At 40.5% G+C, this 23,416-nt stretch overlaps 1 protein-coding gene across 3 annotated transcripts in view; it reads left to right on the plus strand.

Annotated features, from left to right (window-relative positions):
- Positions 1–23,416, plus strand: part of SMG6 (SMG6 nonsense mediated mRNA decay factor) — a 229,102-nt gene that overhangs the window by 12,444 nt on the left and 193,242 nt on the right. For all 3 annotated transcript variants that reach the window (XM_047080613.1, XM_047080612.1, XM_047080615.1), the window contains 2 exons: positions 3,948–4,058; positions 4,430–4,642. In XM_047080613.1, coding sequence (XP_046936569.1) covers positions 3,948–4,058; positions 4,430–4,642 — 324 coding nt within the window. The remainder of the gene's footprint in view (positions 1–3,947; positions 4,059–4,429; positions 4,643–23,416) is intronic.

Raw genomic sequence — 23,416 nt, forward strand, 5'->3', positions numbered from 1 at the left:
GCCCAAGTCAGATGCTTAACCAACTGAGCCACCCAGGCGCCCCCAAGAGTATATTTTGAATACCACTCTTTTATCAGATACGTGTTTTGCGAATGTTTTCTCTGTGTGTGGTTTATCTTTTCATTTTCTTTCTTTTTATTTTTTAATTAAAAAAATTTTTTTAAGTTTATTTATTTATTTTTGAGAGAGAGACGGGGAGAGTGAGCGGGGGAGGGACAGAGAGAGAGAGAGAGAAAGAGAGAGAGAGAGAGAAAGAATCCCAAGCAGGCTCTGCACTGTCAGCATGGAGCCTGACGTGGGGCTTGAACTCACAAACCATGAGATCATGACTTGAGGTGAAACCAAGAGCTGGACGCTTAACTGACTGAGCCACCCAGGTGCCCCATATCTTTTCATTTTCTCAGCACAGAATAAGATTTTTAATTTTAATGAAATCCATCTTATCAACTTTTTCTTTTGTGGATTGTGCTTATGGTTTAATATCTAAGAACTCTTCACCAAACCCAAGGTTACCTAGATTTTCTCCTGTGTTATCTTCTAGGAGTTGTGTAGTTTTGCATTTTACATCTAGGTTCTGTGATCCATTTTGAGTTAATTGTTATGAAAGTTTTAAGGTCTGTGCAAGATCCATTGTTTTGCATGTGGATGTCCAGTTGTTTCAACTCCATTTGTTGAAAAGGTGATCCCTTCTTCATTGAATTGCCTTTCCTCCTCTGTCAAAGATCAGCTGACCATAACTGTGTGGGTCTCTTTCTGGGTTTTCTATTACATTCCATTGATCTATTTGGCTGTTCTTGGGCAGTACCATTGTCTTGATTACTGTAGCTTTATAGTAAGTCTTGAAGTGAGGTAGTTTGGTCTTCTGACCATGTTCTTCTTTGTCAGTATTGTGTAGGCTGTTCTGGATCTGCTTTTCTGTATTAGCTTTAGAATCAGTTTGTTGCTAACCTACAAATCTATTGATTTTGAAGTAGTATCTCATTGTGGTTTTGATTTGCATTTCCCTAATGACTAACGCTATTGAACTGTACTTACTGGCCATTTGGAGAAATGTCTGTTCAAATCCTTTGCCCATTTTTTTCTTAAAAAAAAATTTTTTTTTAAGTTTATAAACTTAGAGAGGAGCAAGGGAGGGGCAGAAAGAGAGGGAGAGAAAGAATCACAAGCAAGCTCTGCACTGACAGTGCAGAGCCCATTGCGGGGCTCAAACTCACAAACTGTGAGATCATGACCTGAGCTGGAGTCAAGAGTCAGATGCTTAACCAACTGAACCACCCTGGTGCCCCTGTCTTTTCACTTTCTTGATAATGTCTTCTGATGCCCAAAAGTTTTAAATTTTGATGAAGTCCAATTTATTTATCTTTTCTTTTGTTGCTTGTGCTTTTGTGTCATAGCTTTGAAACTATTATCAAATTCAGAGTTAAGCTATGTTTTCTTCTAGGAGTTTTTATAGTTATGGCTTCTGTAGTTAGATCTTTGATCCATTTTTCATTAATTTTTGTAGTTGGTGTGAAATAGAGTCCAACTTCAGTCTTTTGCATATAGATATCAATCGTTCCAGTACCATTTGTTGAATGTTCTTTCCTTATTGCCTACTCTTGGAATCCTTGTTCAAAATCATTTGGTGCATGGTTTATTTCTGGGCTCTTAGTTCTCTTCCATGGACCCATATGTCCACCCTTATGCCAGCAACGCCAGCATTCTTTTAATTACTGTAGCTTTGTGGTCAGTTTTGAAATCAGGATATGTGAGTTTTCCACCTTTATTCTTCTTTTTCAATATTATTTTTGCTATTTGGGGTTTCTTGTAATTCCATATGGATTTTAGGATCAGTTTTTTCATTTCTGCAAAAAGAGTCATTGGGATTTTCATAAGAATTATGTTGACTGTGTAGTTGCTTTGGGGAGTATTTACACAGATGTTTTTGATTTATTTAGGTCTTCTTTAATTTCTTTCAGACACGTTTTATAATCTTCAGTATATAAGTTTTACACGTTTACACTTGGTTATTAAATTCATTCCTAAGTATGTTATTCTTTTTGATGCTATTGTAAGTGGAATTATTTTCTTAATTTCTCTTAAAGGTAGTTTATTACTAACGTATAGAAATATAATTGATTTTTGAGCATTGATCTTAGCCTTACAGCTTTACTGAATTCCCTCAATGGCTTTTCCCCATTCTGATTAAATTGGTATATTTTTCTTTCATAAATCTCTGACCTAAATTAGTAGTCCTTTCAAGTTCTTTTCCTCTGTCCCTCTTTTTCTGTCTTTTATCCTACTTGTCTTTTAGTGTCACTTTCTCAGTTTTCTGTGTCTTCTATCAGTATTTCAGTGAATCTCAAGAATTCAATGAGAACATGCTTGTGCACAGTGCTTTGCTAGGTACTCTGAATGATGAATATGTGATATGATCTGAAAAAAAGTATTGAAAAGACAAGTGAGGTGTGTAGACAGTGATACAAATTAGACTTCATGAAATGTGATGCGTTGATTGTTAAATGCACTGTTATTTTCTGGACCACTAAGAAAGAATATGTGAGTTATTATAAATGAGATATAATGGTAGATATTGATTGTAAATCAATTTCAGAGATGTTAAAATATGAAAAAAATCATTGTAGAATTGACAAAACAGCCTAAAATCAAGTGAGTGGTATAGACTGAGATTAGTATGGAATAGAATAATACTAAAAATAGCCCCCATTGGAGGCACCTGGCTGGCTCAGTCAGTAGAGCATGCAACTCTTGACCTAGGGGTTGTGAGTTTGAGCCCCACATTGGGTGTACTAGAGATTACTTAAAAATAAAATCTTAAAAAACAAATAGTCCCCATTGAACTGACTGTAATAGTATGTCAGATATTCTGTTAAAGTGTATGCATTATAAGAATTTTAATCTTTTTGGGAGCCATATGTGTGTAAACATCTCCATTTTACAGATAAGGAAACCTCTAGGTTGATTTCTTTTGAGTTATACCTAATAAATGGCAGGACCAGTTCAAACTCAGGCAGTTGACCTTAGAATGTGTATCTTTAACCATGCTAGCAGAATACAAGATGTAAGGTTTTTTGTTATTGTTGTTTGTTTGTTTGTTTAAAATGGAAGTTTTGAGGAATGAGTTACTGGGGAGAGAGAGAAGTTAGTATTCTAGATGCATTTTGAGACAGAAAAAAGGGGAAAAGTGTATATGAACTTGAAGAGAGAAAGGGTTTTTGACATTCCTTCTCCCTTTATTTCAGTGTTTTCTTTTTTTTTCTCCTTTCTGGCCTCTCTGTTTTACTTCTTTTCCTCATTAACTGGTTGTAAAACTGACTTGAAGTATTTATTTGCTGAATTCATTGGATAGTAGTTTGTATTTCCCTTCCTCAGTAGAGTCAGTGTGGTATAGTGAAAACGTGAACGTAGGAACCAGACAGTCCAAGGTTCATATATTGGCTTACCCGGGATTTGGCTTGGAGACCTTGTTGGACAACTTAGGTTGTTGGACAGCAATCTCTTTGAGCTTCCTTTTCCTCATTTCTAAAATGGGAATAATAATGCCTGTGGGGCAGTGTCCTTAGGCTTAGAGGTAAAATCTATAAAGTGATGGTCACTTGTCTCACTATATTTAATCAGTGATGTTGCCATTGTTTATAATTTTTAAAATACTAATTAGTGAGCTGAACCTTGTATTTTTCTAAAACCGAAAGGTAACTGGATTTTATATTTCATGAGGCTCTTCATTCTTTTTCTCCCCCTTGTGAGCACTTGGCTCATAAGATACAGTACTGTGCAAGAAGAGCTCTCTGATGTAGTTGCCATGGCTTCTTCCGTGGATAGCATTCTGATTTTCTTATTGGAATTCCTCACAGCCTGGGAGAGATAGTAATTTTCTAGGTCAGCTGACTCGGGCTGGAGTCAGAAAAAGAATTGGTTAACTCGATGTCTTTGGCCCCTTTCTGCAGAGGAGGAAGCTTGATGCTGTCTATTACTATATGCGCAGTTTAGCTGCCAGCAACCCTATCCTGACTGCCAAGGAGAGTCTCATGAGCTTGTTTGAAGAGACCAAACGAAAGGTGAGTGGGGATGCAGGCAGACTCATTCTTTCCTAACAGAATGTGTTTCTCTTAGTGCCTCTGTGTCCTCAGGGGAATGACTTATGATGGCCTCAGGGGGTCCCATTGGGCTGTGCTGATGGAGTCAGTCAGCCTCTATGCAGAACCAAACTCATGTTTAGGAAAGTTCTCCAGGGCCCTTGGGTGTGCATCTTGTTTATGGAATTAACAACGCCTATGAGACAAAGCAGATGATACTTTGCTACTTTGGGACTATAGCAAAGTCTTTACTTTTTATAGCCCCTGGGCAACAAACTCAGGTGAGGTGAGCACCTCTTTTTATTAGCTGAATTCCAGGAGAGTCTGAGCTTATGTGTTTGTACATTGTACAGGCAGAACAGATGGAAAAAAAGCAACATGAGGAGTTGGAACTGAGCCCTGACCAATGGCGGAAAGGAAAGAAGTCTACTTTCCGGCATGTTGGAGATGACACCACTCGCTTAGAGATCTGGATCCACCCATCACATCCTCGGTCCTCCCAGGGCACTGAATCTGGGAAGGATTCTGAGCAGGAGAATGGGCTGGGCAGCCTGAGCCCAAGTGATGTAAGTTGCTGAGGGTGATCTAATGGGCAAGACTAACTAAGTAAACATGGGTGCCCCAGTACATGCAACTGGGAATCAGTGCACAGACACTTACCATTAATCACAGGGAAGGTAAATCACTTCAGGCTCTCTGATGTCATCTCTCACTTCCAGCTACACTTCTTTCACTTTATTATATGCTTCCCTCTCTCACCACTATGTGGCACTGTAGAATTTAGTAAAACTAGTTTTTCTAGAGGAAGATTTACTTAGTATAGGATGAGAATTTTTTGCTGCTTTGGCTTTGGAGTCACCAATATGATGCTTTCGAATTCTGTTGTGATTTTGTGAAGCTAGAGAGAGCACATAGTTGGAAAACTGCAAATGGCTGGTTCATTGTGCCTTGAGAGTAAAATTCATAGTGGAGTGAATGATGGTGTGATCTTACCCTTCTCCTATCTATCCTTCTAATCTTACCCTTCTCCAAACTTTTCACAAAGCAGCCAGAGTTATATCTCTAAAATGTGTATCTGACAAATCACTTCTTAGAAATAAGAATGAGAGTTTGCTACAATAATCCAAGTAAGATGTGAAAAAGATCTGAACCAGGAAATAGCTCTGGAGATGGGGAGAAGTGAACAGATATACGATATATATTAATGAGGTAGAATCCAAAGGACCTGATTGGACATGGGGAGCTGAAGGACAAGAGGAAGTCAAAAGTAATACCTATTTAGGTGTTTCTGGCTTGGAAACCGGGTGAGTACTGGTCTATTCCTTGAGATAGGGAATAGAGGTAGAATTGGTTTTAGGAGAAAAACAGTGAGTTTAGTTTTGGACATGCTGGAATTTCTGTAGGACATTGAAAAGAGATTTAAAGGCTAGCATATCAAAAGTGGGGAGAGTGTTCTAAGTTAGAGATGAAGATATTTGAAGGCATCCCCTTATAGATGGAATTGAAGTCATGAGAGTAGATTTAGTCACTTGAGGAGAAAACAGTGATAAATAGGCTGAAGGTCTAAGAGAGTAAGGACATAGATGGCAGGGAGACGTCCTTGCAGAGGATTGGAAGGGAGTAGAATCTGGAGCACAAGTGCAGAGATTAGCCTGACTGAAGGTGAGAGATCCTTCTGACACTTGAGGGAGATGGGGGCAGGTAATTGGGGATCAGGTAAGTTTGTGGGTATTAGAGGAGAAAGATGTTTACTTTTTTCTCTTTGAAGTTGGAGACATTGTTGTCTGCTAAGAATGAATCAAAAGTAGTAGAATAGGAGGACTTCTTTGTGGTTTAATTTAAAATTGCCATTTTCTCTTTTTATGTCCTTCTTTAGCTCTTTTCTGCATGACTTGGAAAGTAGACATTGCTTATGAATGAAACTTCCAGTTTGCTATGTGCCATGATTTGCATGGGGTGCTTCAGGGGAGACTGAAGGTAGACTGTCTCACTGTTGCCCTTTTCTAGTTTGGATATTGCAGCCCCAAATTGGAAGCCTGTATGAATAAGAGAGGAGTCATTCTATTGGATTAGCTCCACTGTCTGTCTTTAAAATGAAAGCAGGGGGGTGCCTGGGTGGCTGTCTGGTTAAGCATCCCACTTTGGCTCAGGTCACGATCTCACAGTTTCTGGGTTCGAGCCCTTTGTCGGGCTCTGTGCTGACAGCTCAGAGTCTGGAACCTGGAGCCTGCTTTAGATTCTGTGTCTCCCTCTCTCTCTGCCCCTCCCCTGCTTGTGCTGTATCTCTCTCTAAAAAAATAATAAACGTTTAAATAAATAAATAAATAAAATGAAAGCAGCAACAGCAATTTGAGAAAGCATTTTATGGCTTTCTTTGACCTTGGCCTCAAGGTTGGGGAGTATCCTTTGTAAAGGTTAAGGTTGTAACTAATACTCTATAGATCTCACTCTCCCATTGTGCCTCATTGATTTTTAAGTACTGTGTTTATAAGTTTATGTTTTTATTCTTTTTTTTTTTTTAATGTTTATTCAGGTTTGAAAGACAGAGAGAGACAGAGCACAAGCAGGGGTGGGGCGGAGAGAGAGGGGGACACAGAATCTGAAGCAGGCTCCAGGCTCTGAGCTGTCAGCACAGAGCCCGATGTGGGGCTCGAACTCACGAACCGGGAGATCATGCCCTGAGCCGAAGTCAGACGCTCAACCAACTCAGCTACCCAGGCACCCCATTTATGTTTTTATTCTTGTTTGCATCTCAGAGAAGGCATTTTCAGTTTATGGGCTGTCATTAGGTGTATTAAGTTTTATTAATTATTTTATTTTTAATTTTACTAATATATGAATGTAAGTTTAGTAGAAATTTCAAATGATTAAAGATATAAGCGGAGTGAAGTGGTCATTTCTTTCGTAACTATTCATGTTGTTTATGTATTTTCAGCTTACTTATTCTTGGGTAATTACTTTCCTTAATTTCTCTTAAATTTACATCTGTGAGGTTGGGCTTTTAGTTTGAGACTGCCAGCACCAGGGGAAGAAGTCTGCAGTTTCATAGCTCTTCATTTATCCAGCCAGGAAACCTCCCTTCCTTTTTCACCTGCTTTCTCAAACCCTAAGTCTGCTTCCCATATTTTCTTTTTTAGAGAAGGCCCCAAGAACTTGGCTTGTTCTCTCCATTCCTTGGAACCTATAGTTGACAAGAAGTGGGGATTTAGTCACAGACATTTGAGTGATTAGGCATTGGGGGTACAGATAGAGATTAAAACAACCAAAAACAACCAAAAATGATCTTTGACCTCAGGGAGCACTCAGTCATGTGGGGAAGACAAAAACATACATATGTGATTATAGTGCAGTGTGGCAAGTGCTATGATAAAGGGGAGCATGAGAGGCTACAGAAGAACAGGGCCAGCGCACCTAATTTGGGCAGGGTTTCGGAAGGGTTAGGCATTTTGCAGCTGAAGGATGATGTAAGGGCATTTCCTCTCTGAGACCTGAGGCTTGGGAACTGCAGTATGGCCGGAGGCTATACTATATATATACTTTTCTCGATTTCCACTACCATCATCCTAGTCCAAGTTCTCATCGGTAATCCACAGACATTTGAAAAAGTTCCTAATGGTCTTTTCACATTTATTCTTGGTCCTCCTTTGACATTTCTTTTTCTTTTTTTCTTTTATTACTATTTTTTAATTAAAAAAATTTTTTTTAGAATTTTTTTTTTTTTTGAGAGCGAGCAAGGGAGAGGCAGGGAGACAGAGAGAGAGAGAGAGAGAGAGGAGAGAGAGAGAATCCCAAGCAGGCTCTGCGCTGTCAGAGGAGAGCCCAGTGTAGGGCTCAAACCCATGAACTATTAGATTATGACCTGAGCTGAAACCAACAGTCGGACATTTAACCTACTGAGCCAGCCAGGTACCCCTTATTTTACTATTTTTTAATGTGTATTTATTTATTTTGAGTGAGTGCATATGTGTGTGTGCAAGCAAGAGTCAGGGGCAGAGAGATAGGAGAGAGAGAGAATTCCAAGCAGGCTCTGCGCTGTGAGTGCGAGACTTGATCCCATGGACCATGAGATCATGACCTGAGCCAAAATCAAGAGTTGGACGCTTAACTGAATGAGCCACCAGGCACCCCAGGCCTTTTTTTAGATAGTAACCTAAGTGAGCTTCCAGATACACATTTTTGATTGAAAGTCTTCAGTTGTTCCTGTTTGCTCTCAGAGTCATGTCCAAAATCTGTACTGTAGTATACTGGGCCCCACATGATTTGGCCCCTGCAACTTCTGACCATACCTTCTCACCATACTTCTCTTCCGCCCTCCCACCCCCAGCCCTCTTGTACCGGTTTCTTCGTGAAGGGCCCAAGTTCTTTTCTGACCCTTGGCTATCACACATTCTCTCTTTCTGCAGTGCTCTTCTCTATCAGTCCCATTCTTATCCTTAAATTATCAGTCTAAATATCATTTCCCTTTTCCAGGGAAGCTTTTTCTGATCCCTGAGCCTGGATGTTACCCCTTTGTAACCACATTTTTAATTAAGTACTTTTGGGTACAGTTTTGTTGTTGTTGGTTAAAATCTTTCCCTTGCTGGATTCATGGCTCTGTGAGAGGTCCGTATCTAGTTGTTCACTTACTTTATCCCCAGTGCCCACATTTACAGGAATTTAAATAAATCTTACTTGAATATATAAATGATGGAAGAAACTGAGGAATGAGGCTGGAGATGGTAGAGGGGAGCAGATCCTTCATAAATACTGAGGAATTTGGATATCAGGTATTAAGGATTTTAAGCAGTAGGATTTTAAGCTGGGACATAATCAGATTGTGTGATGATCTTCTTTTCAGTACTTCTCTTAGAACAGATTTATTTTTTTTAAGGAGGATTTTTTTTTTAATTGCAGAAGTAATACCAATATGGATAGCACTATATCTAAATCAGTGTCCATGAAGTTTAAAATGAGAGTCCCTTGTATTCTTGCCTTCAGAGACACCACTATTAACTATTTGATGGAGGCCCTTCCAGACCTTTTTTCCAAGCATTTGTAAGTGTGTACACGTACACACGTACCTGTAGACACATGGAATATATTTTTAACAAAAATGGGATTACCCTATGCACATGTCCCCTGCTATCTGAAAATAGAGCATTACTATGAAATGTTTTGTAAGCCGAAATGGCATAAAGCAAAGAAACCGTTGCCATTAATTTGTATGGAAAATTTTTTCGACGTTCCCAGACCCCCAAAATACCCTCTTTTAGGCTGTTCTGATACCATAAGACACATCTTGCTAATGGATGCACAGAATAGATCAGACAAAGCACAGATGCTTGCAGACACAGTTCAGAGCTCTGGTGGCCTGATGCTGAGGTGACGAGTGTAGTTCCCAGAGAAGGAGCTTGGTGGTGCCACTCGAGGTACGCGCTGCCTCTGAAAACAAATGCTGAATGCTAGTTTTGCTTTTCAGCTTTTTTATAAAAGCCAAAATCCCCTTTGGATTTCTTTCAGTTAGCAAAAGTGGTACTATTGTAGGTCTTTCGTAAAAATAAAATGATACAGCATGAACTTTTGAAAAGCAAGGGATATCTGTATATACTAATCTATAGTTTGGTTTTTTAAATTATCAGCTGGACATACAGTCGGTTCTGTTATAATGTTATAATGTAACATACTTCTTAAAATTCCCTGTACTATGTAAAATCACACAGTAAAAACCACAGAGCTTATGGGGAAGATGGGGATGGGGCACAATACTCAAAAACTTTCTCAGTGATGTATTAAAAAAAAGATATGAACCTAATAAGTCAGTTGTGCAATTTTATACATTATCCATTGATTAAGAAATAAAAAGATACTAGGGTGCCTGCGTGGCTCAGTCAGTTGAGCATCAGACTTCGGCTCAGGTCATGATCTCGTGGTCCACAGTCCGTGGGTTCGAGCCCCACGTCAGGCTCTGTGCTGACCAGTTGGAGCCTTGGACCCTGCTTCGGATTCTGTGTCTCCTTCTCTCTCTGCCCCTCCCCCACTCATGCTCTGTGTCTGTCTCAAAATAATAAATAAACATTAGAAAAAATTTAGAAGTACAAAAATACTATTTTGAAAAAGAAATGAACTTTGCCTACAGAAATGGGCTTCAGAAGGACTAAAGCTTCCCGTTCCACTTTTTTTTTTTTTTGGTGAGAGAGAGAGAGAGTGCGCGAGTGAGTGAGAGGCAGAGAGGGAATCCTGAAGCGGGGCTCAAGCTCACCCGATACGGGGCTCGAACTTACAAACTGTGAGACCTGCGCTGAAGATGCATGCTTAACCAACTGAGCCACCTGGGTGCCCCCTGTTACACTCTTTTTTAAAGAGAAGGATGATAGCTTGTGGATTCTTGTGAAGTGATGGAGGGAAGGTTATTTGGAATTGTACGAGTAGGTATAACATCACGTGTGGGTAGGTTTAGCGTCTGTGAATTCACATGGTGAACTGCAGTAGCTGGTAGATATTTGGAGAGAGAGAGAGCGAGTGAGCGAGTGAGCGAGTGAGCGTGTGAGCGTGTGTGTGTGTGTGTGTGTGTGTGTGTGTGTGTTTTATATTCCTGTGTAGCTGGGTTCAGCTGAGTGCAGTTTCCTATGTTCACCCAGTGTTTCTCATGAACAGAATCATACATAAGGAGATGCAAAATATGTGTTCTACTCAAAATGTTCCCTAATATATTTATCACAATGGAACAAACATATATTTTCAAAACAAGGATTATAGCAAAACAGACTCTATTTCTACTTGTCCAAGAGTATCTTTTCTTAGTATGTTCTTAGTGTGGCTGAATATTTCATTATGAAGGTATGTGTCATTTGCTTAACTTATCTATGTAATTTAAATATTTGCTGAGCATTGCTTGTTCATTTTAGTTGTCTTTTTTGGATGATTAGCCTTACTAAGAATTACTCCTTTGACAATTCCCATTTCTAGCACAAACTACTAAAATTTACATCCATGAATAAGAAACAGAAAGTTTGTAGTTTCAAGTAGTTGTTAGTAATGATAGTAGAGTCCCCACTAGTTTGTTCTCTCTCTGCCAAGCACAGGTTTTGGATCTCTCTCGGAGTGGCTGCAGGAGGTTAGCTTGTGGGTTGTTGGTTTTTAGCCTTGAGATGTGGTTTGGGTTGAACATGCTACCTGGGGAGGGACTGCCAACCTCAACTGTAAATGGCATCTTTTTAAACTAATTGAGACTTCTATTTAAACTCTACCCCTGACAGCTAGGCTACTCAAATTCGGTGTCACAAGGGTCCCAAGCATTCTTTATTTAGCGGGTGTGCCTTCTGCTATGCCTCAGGTCCCTTTGGAAATCAGAAAAAGGTACTGCTTAGCAAACAAGTTGTTGCAGACAGTTAATTAAGGAGATTATAGGATCAGAGACCGTTTTCACACTGAAAGGCCAGGGAACTGCTCTGTTTGTGTCTTGAATCCAGTGTAACTTGTGTCTGTTGACTGGGGAAGAATGAGCAAGTGAGAATGGGAGTCGTTAACAGATGTTTGTCTCTCCAACTTCATTGAGTTCTCATGTTTTGGCATGATTTGATTTCCTTTTCCCAGCTGACTGTGGTTACTGTATAACTTGTTTGGTGCCATGTGTGGAAAATGGCTTTAGGTAATGAAATGTCATTGTGTATTTGGCCAAACTCTTGACAAGCCTTCCTTCCTTTTGGCCCTTCAAAATGGTTTTGGGGTTCAGTCTGGACTGTACTTCAGTAGCTCCTAATAGCAATCATTTGGCCTTTCCTTATTTGAATCTCATATCCTATTTCATCCACCAAATGATATTGTTTGCCTTGTTTTTTTTCCTTTTGTTCCTGTTCCTTCTGTCACATTCCAATATTTATTTTATTTCTTTGCATAGTTCCCCCCCCCCCCACCTCCCCAGGACTTGTTCATGTCCAGTCCAGAATTTACTGCAGTTATTCTTGAGATTTTGGAGTAGACAGCTGCCTTCTGGGTCCAGTGTTTAACCAGACTAAAGGTTAGTTTACCTGTCCTATTGTGCCTCTGTTCTAGGGTTGTAAAGATGAATACAACATTGTTGCTACCTCAAAGAGTTTACAGTCTAGTGCATGGGTCAGCAAGCCTTTCCTGTAAAAGACCATATAGTCAATATTTGAGGCTTTACAGGTCCTATGGTCTCTTTTACAACTACTCACCTCTGCAGTTGTAGTGCTAAAATAGCCATAGACGGTACCTAACTGAATGAGCATGGCTGTGTTCCAGTAAAACTTTATTTACAAAGACTGGTGGCAGCCTGCCTTTGGCCTGTGGGCCTCGTTTGCCAGCTTCTGATCTGCTGGAAGTAATGGCTATGTAAACAGAATGTTTCAGCATACAGTTGGTTATTGTCATTTGCGGTAGTTATGTGCTATAAAGTCACCACAGACACTGAATTAGTGAATACTGAACCATTGCTTCTAAAGGAAAAACAGGATTAGGTTTCTGTGAGCCTCTGGTTATAAGAATTTCATCAGGTGATTAGTACGTAATCTTGTTTTATGTAGGTTTCTGTTTAAAGTCACTTTATTTAATATATATTGGTGACTCCTGGCCGGCAGCACTATAACTTGTGCCTGAACAAATACACACATTTTCTCTGTAAGGCACATCCCAACCTTCTTGCACTTAGGAACACTAGACAGCATTCCAAGCACTATGCTTGGAGGCCATTTTAAACAGTGAAATCACCAACAAAAAGCACACAAATGTGAAAGGCATGGCACTAATAGACTATGAAAAGGGCCCTTGTTTAAAGTATGAGAACTTGAACAAAAAGGCAGAGAGTCACCTTGTTTGGACCTCAGCTGGGAACAGGTGTATCAGGGAACTTGAATTTTTTGCCACTCTGTGTGTGTCCACGAGTATGTGCGGAAACACCATGGGGATTGATTTTGGTGTTACTAATAAGTTTTAGCAAGTAGCTGAATTCACAAATATGAAGTCTACAAATAATGATGACCAAGTATATTGTGGTAAGTGTCATGAGGGAGGTGTGCGTTGGGTACCGTCGAAGCATGGGGAAGGGTTACTTGGTTCAGTCCAGGTGGAAGCATGGGTTGTAGTGAGGAAAAGGGGAGTCACTTTGGAAGACTTCTTGGAAAAGTTAACTAGGCCAGATGAGAAGAGAGTGTTCCAAGTAGAAGAGACAGCATGGGCAAAGGCAGAGGAGGTGTGGCACAGCAGAGGGTTTGCAGGTATCTAAACATACGGTAATTTGGAGGATCATGTGAGGAAATTGGGGTAGGAGAGAGACTGAGCCTTCTGCAAGAACACTTTATTGTTTGGTGCTGTGGTATGTATGGGTAGTGGTCAGTGGGCTGGGCCCAAATAATGTGCTTCTGGATGCCGGAAATAATTTGTTTCTGGAATTTCTCATTGTTTACTTGTCATGTCTGTGTTGTTAATTCAACAAAAGCAGTACTGTTTCACTAAATTAGGTAGGATGGAAATTGACTGAATTTTTTGTCCTGCAGTTTATTGATTAAAATTTGAGGGCTACTCTTTTAGACGGTGCTTTAGGCATTGTGAACTCAAACATGCAGAAGATACTAGTGATGTTTCTTTGCGTCTTGGTTGTTGGAAGAAATTGCCAATGGCTTTAAGTAGGGCAAACCTCTTTTTCTTTTCATTTTGGTATTTTTATTGCCTTTAAAAAGTTACAAAGCCAACACATCCTTACTGTAAAAAATTTGAAAGTGCAGACAAACAATGTGTTTGTACCATCTAGTGTTGACCACTACTAACATCTTAGGGTTTGCTTTTCCTGCATGTTTAATGTTTATTTATTTTTGAGAGAGGGAGAGAGACGGAGCGTGAGCAGAGGGTGGGGGTGCAGGGAGAGAGGGAGACACAGAATCCGATGCAGGCTTCAGGCTCTGAGCTGTCAGCATAGAGCCTGACACAGGGCTCAAACCCACGAACTGTGAGAGCATGACCTGAGCAGAAGTCAGACGCTCAACCGACTGAGCCACCCAGGCGCCCCTCCTGCATGTTTATATAGGGCATAGCACATAGATTGGAAATGTCTAACACCCATTAACCTGGGGAGTCAAAAGAGAAAAATCCATGCCTAATTATCAACTCAGAACTGGGTTGGAAAAGTGGTATTCTAATTTCAGAAGTCAAACACAGATACCTGTATCTTGCTATTTATCCAAGTAGCACAGTGAGTGACACCATAATGTTCTCCCTTTCCTGTGTAAAGAGGAACTTCTCAAGCTACATCAATAAAGAAGAACAAGTTCAAGAAAGATTAGACATCTAATAGGACTCATTCTAGTTTTGAAAGATTGAGTATAAAAGGGTCCGTTTCATGAGGAAGCATCTTGAACTGGTAATAAATTGGGGCATGAGGGCTAATTTGAGGCCCTGTGGGCATAGAACCTTTGTGACTTTGTTTGAAAAGCTGGGTTCTAGTTGGAAAAGTTTCTAGGTTGTGGTGTTGGGGGTGGCTTCTAGGTCAGTGGGAATAGAGATAAAAAGATCTAGCAGAGGAATGATTGCCTTTTCAAATATTTTAAAGCAATATTTTTAAATAGGTAAAACGTGTGTGTGTGTGTGTGTGTGTACATATAAACATGGTTCTCTCCCTTTTCTTACATTATTAGTGGCATGTCGTACATACTGTTATTCACCTTTGGTTGTTTTTCCCCCTTCATATTACTGTTGGACTTGGGAAATCCTTCCATGAGTGCTTGCCTACAAGTCCTTGTATCTCTCTTAGAGGCTGGCAGCCTGATAGATTTCATTAATTTTGTCCAGCATCTGATATGTCAGAGGCAGGATAGTGCAGAGGTTAACAGCTTGGGCTTTGGGAAGTCCTAAGTTCAAGTCCTAGTTTTATCAGTTGTCAGCAGTGAGGCTTCGGGCATGAGCTGCAGTTTCTTCATCTGTAAGACGGTGATACTGATAGACTAAATGAGATAATGCATGTGAAGCACAAGGAGTAGCATGTGGTAACTTCTCATGTATTGTTGGTGGTAGTTCTTATTTACATACTTACATTTTTGTTATGATCTTTTAAGCTGTTAGGTTTATTTTTGCCTTTTTTACTGTTTCTAATTAAAGCGAACAGTGAAGCTTAATAATTCACAAACTGGCTGTCTAAATGCAGACCTGTTTTGTTTGATGTGAAGAGTTTTATTTAATGATGACAAATTTCAAATACACACAAGACAAAATAATAAAATGAATCCCCATATTGTCACTGGTATTCAACAATTATCAAGACTTTCCCACATTTGTTTTAGCTTTCCCACCTGCATGCTCCGCCCCTCCCCCTGCCTCGGTTGAAGTATTTTAAAACAAACCCTAGATGTCACATCACTGCATCCCTACATATTTCACTTATGTACACTCCTTGTAAAAAATAATGGACTTTTTTGGGGGCACCTGGGTGGCTCAGTTGATTGAGCATCTGGCTCTTGATTTTGGCTCAGGTCATGATCCCAGGGTCGTGGGATCAAGCCCAGTGTCAGGCTCCGCGTTGAGTGTGGAGCTTGCTCTCTCTCCTTCTCCTGCCCCTCTCCTCTCTCTCTCTATTTCTAAAATAAAGAGAAAAAAAAAAGGCTTTTAAAGGACTTTTTTAATATACCACGGTGCCATTGCCATGTCTGTCTGTGGCATTCTGTATCTGATCCATAACTTCATTTCCCACATTATCTATCAAATGGCTTCTTAGATTTGGTTTGTTGAAATCAAGACCTACATGTTATGTTTGATTGTCTCGTCTTCTAAGTTTCTTTTAATCAAGAACAATTCTGCCTTCCCTTTGAAAGATGTTCTTCATGTTATAAGCTTGTTAAAGAAGCAGGTTAGTTGTGTTATAGAATTCCCACACTCTCAATTTGTCTGTCTCCTTGTGGTATCATTCAGCCTTTCCCTCTGTCCCCCATATTCCTATAAATGAGAATTAGCTCTAGAAACTTGGTTAGATTCAGGTTCACAGGTGAGCTGTGTGCCTCATTGTTCACTGCATTAGGAAGTGTCTGTTTATCTTACTTTTAGTGATGCTAAGGCTGATCAGATGGTTCAGGTGAGACAAATGTCGGGGTTTTGTTTGTTTTGTTTTAACATTTCAATCAGTTGCCAGCTAATTTACAAAAAAAATCAAGATCTGGCAACAGTTTGCCAGAGCCAAGTAGCAGCTACCCCCTTTTAATTGGGCTTGTGTTCTCCAATTTGCCACCGACCCCCCAACTCTCCTGGATTTACACACAGCCACTTTTGTCACCTGCCTTGCCTCTGTAGGCATTTGATTTTGTGATTAGTGCTTTAAGAGTGCCACCAACGTGGGTTATTGCATTCTAGGTTTTTAAGTTGTTTCTCAGAGATTCTGTTTAGGACGGGCAAGTCCCCCCAGACAGGCCTGATTTTGATTACGGTTTGGAAATGTCGTAATCATTGGACCATAAGTGTTGTTTTGTTTTCTCTTTTTTTAGGGAGGAGCGTAAGTGTTTTGCTTGTGTTCACATGATATTGTCATTGGTGTTGACCCAGAAACTAGTTAGCTATGTGCCCTGCCACCAGGCTGGTTTACTCTTTGTGTATAGCCTAGCACTAGTGAGCCTAAGGAACCTGGAGGTATCACTTTTGTTTCCTAATGAAATTTGTACCTCTGGGAATGGAGGCCTACGTACAGAGCTCTGGGACAGTTCTTTCCTCAATATCCTGTTGCAGCCAAACTTGGTGAAAAGCAAGAAGTTATTCTTCCTCGGTGTGTGAACTGACAAGCTTCAGGCTGTGTTCTAGTAGAGTCTGAATGCCGCCCATCAAACTGGTTGATTAAAAATAAACTTTTCTTGTCTCATGTAATTTTCCCTAACCCCAGGCTTTTTCATTGATCTGAGATCTCTGGCAGAGTGAGAACCTCGTTTCTCTAGGCTTGGAAATCATAGTTTTGGCCTGACACTTTGCCTGCTGCCCCTGCCTGAATCTCATGTGTCCATGTTTCCACGTTTTTAGTTTAGTTTTTTTTTTTTTTTCCTTAGAGGTGCTTTCATATGTTGAGAATGATGATTTTCTTTCGTCTGAATGCATGGCTCTACGAGGCTGGGTAGTACATGTGTATATTTTTTTTCCTGCATTGAATCAAGGGTCCAGCAAAGTAAACACTGGCCCGCAAAGGAGCACAGCTTCACTGTGAGAAACCCGGGTCAGGTGGTCCAGAGCGCGAGCTTTCACATGCTCAACTTGTTACAGTTGTTTGAAGGCTTTCTTAATTTTTTTTTTTAACCGTGTTTTGCAGGTGGCATTTTCTTCAGACCATTTGTCTTGCTTTTCAGTGCCCCTTTGCATAGTTTGTGCACCTGAGCTACTGCTGCTGCCACCACCACTGCCACTGCTGTGGCGAAAAGAAAGCTGTGGTGTGTGGGTGGCACACATCTCATAGCTCCACCTTCCCCTCACCCCCGTTGCCCCTGAACATGGCTGTAGTTCAGAGCTCGGTTTTAGAAGGCCTGCTTTCTTAGGCAAGATGTCTGGTCTCGTATTGGAGTGTTTTGATTCTTAGAGTAGTATTGTGAGCCTTTAGGTTGGCACTTCCAGAACTAGTGCCATGAAAAAGCTTTTGCCCTGATTTTCCCTGGATGGCATAAGCACTGATTTAATCTACAGTGAGAGAAGCATTGAGGCTCTGTGCTAATAGGCAAATGTTTTCTGTCTGGTAACTCAATTATTTCATTACCCCGTATTTATCAAAGTTTGCTTAGCTTTTTGGCCTTACAAATACAAAGATGTCCTATCAGTAGGGGGGGTAGTATACAGTTATGCAGGGTTGCTTTGGGGGTTCCATTAACATCACGTCATTCAGGTAGCTGTTTACTTTTGTAAAGTAGTGTGCAGTGTATTCCTCCACCCTGGAAGCTGTTTGGCCACGTAGGATGACAGGCGTTCCTGAGGCCTTTTTCTTTTAGGAAGGGGCTACAGGTTGGCTCTCTTTTTCTTAGGCCATGAGGAACAGAACTTGGTGACGGTACTTCAGAGGTGGAACCAGGACTGGGTTTTTCAGATACTGATAATGTGAAGTGTTCTTTGAGATGCAGCCCCTAGCAGGCAGGGACTGGAGCCTGGACCACTGCTGGACTCTCGGACTGCTGTCTTTCTTTGTCTCTTTGTGGTTGGCAGTGAGTGGAAGTTTCTCAAAGTACATTGGCCCTACCTACAAACCCTTAACGCCCTGTATGACCTCGGTCACCAAACCACTTCAGGGCTTTATTTTTATCCTAGCCGTTTCGTTTCAAGATGTGAGGTTGGTTTCTTTCCTCTAACAGAGCAAAGTTCTCTGGGGGAAGAAACAGAGTGCCAGGGTGCAGTTGAGGCTGGTTAAACACCAAAACCACACTCTTCATCTTTCTGGGCTTGAGACGTGACATAAGCCATGCTGCAAACACCAGCTTCCACACTGAAGAAACCTTGTCAGATACTGACTTCATTTCTTTTTTGTGTTTTGTTTTGTTTGTATTTTTAGAGAAGTAGAACGCGGGGGGAAAAGAGGTGTTACCTGCCCATTCTGCTTTAGCCAGAAATCTAATTCTAAGAATGGACATTTTGTTGCAATCCAGTATTTCCGAGCTTAGGGCTTTTCATCTTCCCCACCAGTGTTGATGAGAACTCTCACAACTCACCAGGTCTCAGGAAACCGGATTACCAACATATCCTGTTCGCGTGCATGTGTGTATTCTGTGTTACCCACAGGCCACTTTCCACCCCACGTGACCTTTAGCTACCATCCGGAAAGTCAGGACCCAGATACCAGTCAGAATTTCCAGGCTTTGGTTTGGTTTAGACATTTCAGAAAATGTTAATAGTAGTAATTTTAAAGAGACTTACTGAGCGGCACACGTACTGAATAGGAAGTAACGCATCCTGAGGAGAGGGGGAAAGGCAGGACCGGGGCTCTTTGAGAAACATGTTTGAAAATAAACATTCAGGAGAAGACTTGCACAGCAGAGGAGGAGAGGACAGGGGGGAACTGTTTGATTAATTAGAAGTGAATAATGGTCCTATTTTTAGGTTTTAAGGCTCAATTCTGAAGCTCTCTTTACATTCGTTAAAATTGTAGTACACGTTATTAAAGTTGTTTACAACACACTTCATTGCATTTTATTTTAATCAGCATGTCTCAGTGTGAACAGACTGTGATGAGTCAGGTAACACACTGAACAGGGGTAGATAAAAGACTGCCAGTGGCCTGCACGCCAAGAGTGGTTTATAGCATTCTTATGTAAGGACTTGTTTAAAAAGGAGACAGCATGTGACAGAGATGTATGTGGCCCACAAGGCCTAAACTATTTACTGTCTGGCCCTTTACAGAAAATACTTGCCCACCACTGCTCTAGAAGCTGGGAAGGGCAAAGGCAGTTAATACAGTGGCGGCCCTTCATTTAGGACACTGATTGTTAATAAGGGTGTTACTGCCTTTTTGGGGGACAGTTCTTCGTTTTGTGGGACTGTCACTGCAGGATGTTTAGCATTCCTGGACCTGCCCACCAGATGCCAGTGGTGGCCCCCACACATTTCCAGGCACTCCCTGGAAGGAGTGGTACCGTTTTGGTTGGGAATCACCAATACAGGAGCTTGGTGACACCAAAAACACCTTGTTAAGGTTTCCTCCTCTTTCATTTCCTCTCAGTCAGAGAAACAGATTTGGGATTTGGCTGTTCATGGCATAAGGACCAACCATAGTGTGAGAGGGAATGTGAGTAACTGGTGGAATGGGGAGAGTTCTCAGTAGGGTATAATAAAGAGGTTTTAAGGAGGCCATTTAATGAGTATGTTGCATGTTCACCCTTAAAAGGATTGTTGAGATTCATATATAGTTTATGAAAGCTTTGTTTTGATGTTGCCCGTGCTTTCAGAAGCATGTTGCTCTCTGTGTGAGAGGAAGAGTAGCCATCTTTGGCCTTAATGTCCAGATCGCTATGAGATCTGTGGGAATCTGTATGGTGTACTTGAGAGACTTGTTCAGAGCCAATGTAAGGACGTAGTTTTGGCATCTTGTGAATAACCTGATATGCAGACTTAAGCCAGAACTCTGGGGTTGGAGAATTTTCCAGCCTGGGAGAGTTGACTGAGAAAAGTCCTCCTTTGGCTCTTTACCAAGTTAGACAAGGGAGCAATCAGCTGCTGAGTTCTAGCCAACTGGAATGTATGTGAGGGTGTACTATAAATCGTCCCTTAGGATCCAGCTCCTAGTCTGTGAAGAGCCTTCCAAATAAGAATGAGACCCTTACACAGGATCCTTGTCACTCTGCAGCTGCTTGAGGAAGGAATAGAGTAGTGATTTGATGTTACTGTGGGAGCAGCTCACTTTATATAGTAACATACTGCCTGTTGGTTGGGGTAAGAGATTGCAGTGACCTTTTTGTTTTCCCCCTGTTGCCTTTCTCACCAATTTCCTGTACTGTTTTTTATTTCTGACCATACTCTTGGGGAGATGTATCTGCAGTTCTATCATTCTGTAATCCCTCTCTACTCTTAAAGGTTCCAGAGATTCATCTGTCTACTCTGCTTTCACTGTCTTGGATGTGATGTTTGGGCTGAGATAGAGAATATGAAAAAGTTGTTTTCTTGGCTGGCGATCTTCTCCCAGTCGGCAGACTATTTGTTGGGCTTCAGGGGGAAACTCCAGGTTTTTCCCCCTCTTGGAAGCCGTTCACGTTACTCATAAATATTTAATATTGAAGTTGCTGCTCAGTTTTATTTTTCCAAGTATTACTATATAGACATTAGACCAGAAGGAACTTAAGATACCATGGAGACTCTTTCTAATGCTTCGGTCTCTATAAAATGTATCTGCCACACATTTTTATTTTTGAGGGCTTCAGTGATATTTCTGGTTGTCTTCCCTCTGTCCACTGATCCAAAACTTTATTATCTCTGATGGAAATCACCAGGTATCTCCTACTTTTGTTCTTGCCATGTCATTCATGCCTAGAACCATCTGAGAAGTGTGTACCTAGGTGACGTACTGGTCTCTAGTAGCATTGCTTTGACTGAATTGTACTTTGGTGTAAGGTCAGCAGCCTATATTAAGACAAATAATAATACGGAGGTCTAGGGAATCATTGCCATTTGCATCACGTGGTATCTTCTTTCTGGAAACCCATGGGAGAAATTTCTGCTTTTAGTGTCAGAGATAGTTGTGCTGTGTGGGCTTTTTTTTTTTTTTTTTTAATTTAAATTCATGCACATTTATGAATTTGTTTTTAAGAATGATTCTGTCTTAATTGTTTCAGAGGTTAGCACTAAACTTGTAACTTCCTTTAGTAAATGTGAAGGACTTTCTGGCATGCATCTTGTGTCATGTCCTTACTACTAGTGACCTCTGATCTTTTTTCTCTTTCATTTCTCTTTCTTGTTTTCAATTTATTTTATGCTGCAGTTCAGTATATGCCTTTGTATGTTGCCTTAAATAACGGGCTTTACAGTTTTATAGCACATTTTTTTCTTTTTCTCTTGATTATTCAGTTGTAAAACCTCTTTCTCAGGTCAGCTAGTCATTTCTGAGGGGATCAAGGTTTTTACTATCCCCATTCAAGTCCTTTCCATAAATATTTAGTGAGTACCTTTGTATGTTAGTTATTATTCTAGGCACTGCACACAGAAAGGTAAATGATATTGATCCTTCCTTCAAAGATACAGTCTAATAGGAAAAATGGATATGTAAATAAATACTTATAATAAAGTGTTACAAAATAGAAATGTGTACATTGTACAGGGGTAACACAGAGGAGAAAAACATTAACTGATGATGAACAAGGAAAGCTACCTAGAAGGGTGATCTGTCCTTAATTTTGAAGGATAAAAGAAGTTCTTTAGGTAGATGTGAGTAGCCAACTTTTCTGGCAGAAGCAACAACATAGATAAAAATGTGGTATGGTTGGAAACTAAGTGGTTGCTTCTGGGATTCCTAGCCAAGAGTCTGTAATTAGAATATCTTAGGCCACAGTACAGACGTCCACATTGATGTTGTTTAATCAGTCAGCTGGAGCTGAAGATTCATCACAAAGTAGATATGTTGGGCTTTTGATTTGGCTGAAGCTTAGAAGTGGATCCTTCAGATAGTTCTTCTCTGCTTTATTTTATGCATTAGCAAAAGTTGAGTCATCCTAGAGTCATGCTTTCCATCATTCTGGGAAGCTTTCTGAGCCAGCGCCGGTTTGGCTTAGGAATAAGTTATGCTTTATGTGGTAACCATTGGCAATAAAAGTTCCGTTCTTGCCCTGCACACGCACAGTAGGACTGCAACTGCTGAACATGTGGGAATGAGGAGTTGGGATGATACTGTTTATGGATTTGCATTTTTCTGGGGTGTTTCTTGGTAAGGATGCTGCAACTTTACTCTGTCTAATGAGATTTTGAGCTGAATTGTGCCACAGATGTCCGAGATACTAGGTCCTAATTTGTAAAGCAAACTATGTGTAAGTCGGTTGACATTCTCTCTGAGGAATTTTTTTTTTGGCAGATTTTCCTTTAGACTTCTGGACAGATCTGTAAAACAGTATGGCTTTTAAAATACTTCAAAGTGACATATTGGTCACTTTGGTTGATTAAGGTACTAATAGATGCATGCCCTTGGCATCCCCAGTAAGCTGTCCCTTGTGGCTAATGGAGACTAGGAGTTACATCTTCTGGATACATTCCTAAATTGTTTTTTTATTTCTGAGAACACATTTTTTAATCTCTTTCTTTGTTTCTACATCTGTAAAACAAACATATCTACGCCATCAGCTGATCTGGTCTTTAACACCAGTGTAGCTTTTTGCACTTAGATGGAGCCCCAAACTTTTAGCACAGTCACCTGCATTTCTGCCACCTCAGAGTTAGAATCTTGGTGTGGGGGTTAGGACTTTTGGGGCAAAGGGTATTGGCTATGGAATAAAGGCTTTTTGTGGAACAGCAGAAAAAGTTGCGGTGATTTTTAAAAAATCTCATTATAATATACATACAGAAAAGTGTACATATCAAAGCCATACATTTGGGGCACCTGGGTGGTTTAGTCGGTCAAGTGTCAACTTCAGCTCAGGTCACGATCTCACAGTTTGTGAGTTTGAGCCCCACATCGGGCTTGGTGCTGGAGCCTGCTTCAGATTCTGTGTCTCCTTCTTTCTCTGCCCCTCTCCCACTTGTGCTCTCTCTCCCTCAAAAATAAATAGACATTAAAAAAAAAAAAAAAAGAAGCCATACAGTTTGATAAATTGTCACAAACTAAGCATATACTTTTGTAACCAGCAGAGTAATTGCTTTTTGACTCATGTCACTTTTGTTCTTTTCTTCCTTTTTAACTCTAAACTCAGATTTTCCCCATACATTTAGCAGGA

This window comes from Lynx rufus, unplaced genomic scaffold (genome assembly GCF_022079265.1).
Source record: "Lynx rufus isolate CCGP_SWC_20201006 ecotype Redwood Valley unplaced genomic scaffold, mLynRuf1.p SCAF_18, whole genome shotgun sequence".
Taxonomy (NCBI): Eukaryota; Metazoa; Chordata; class Mammalia; order Carnivora; family Felidae; genus Lynx; species Lynx rufus.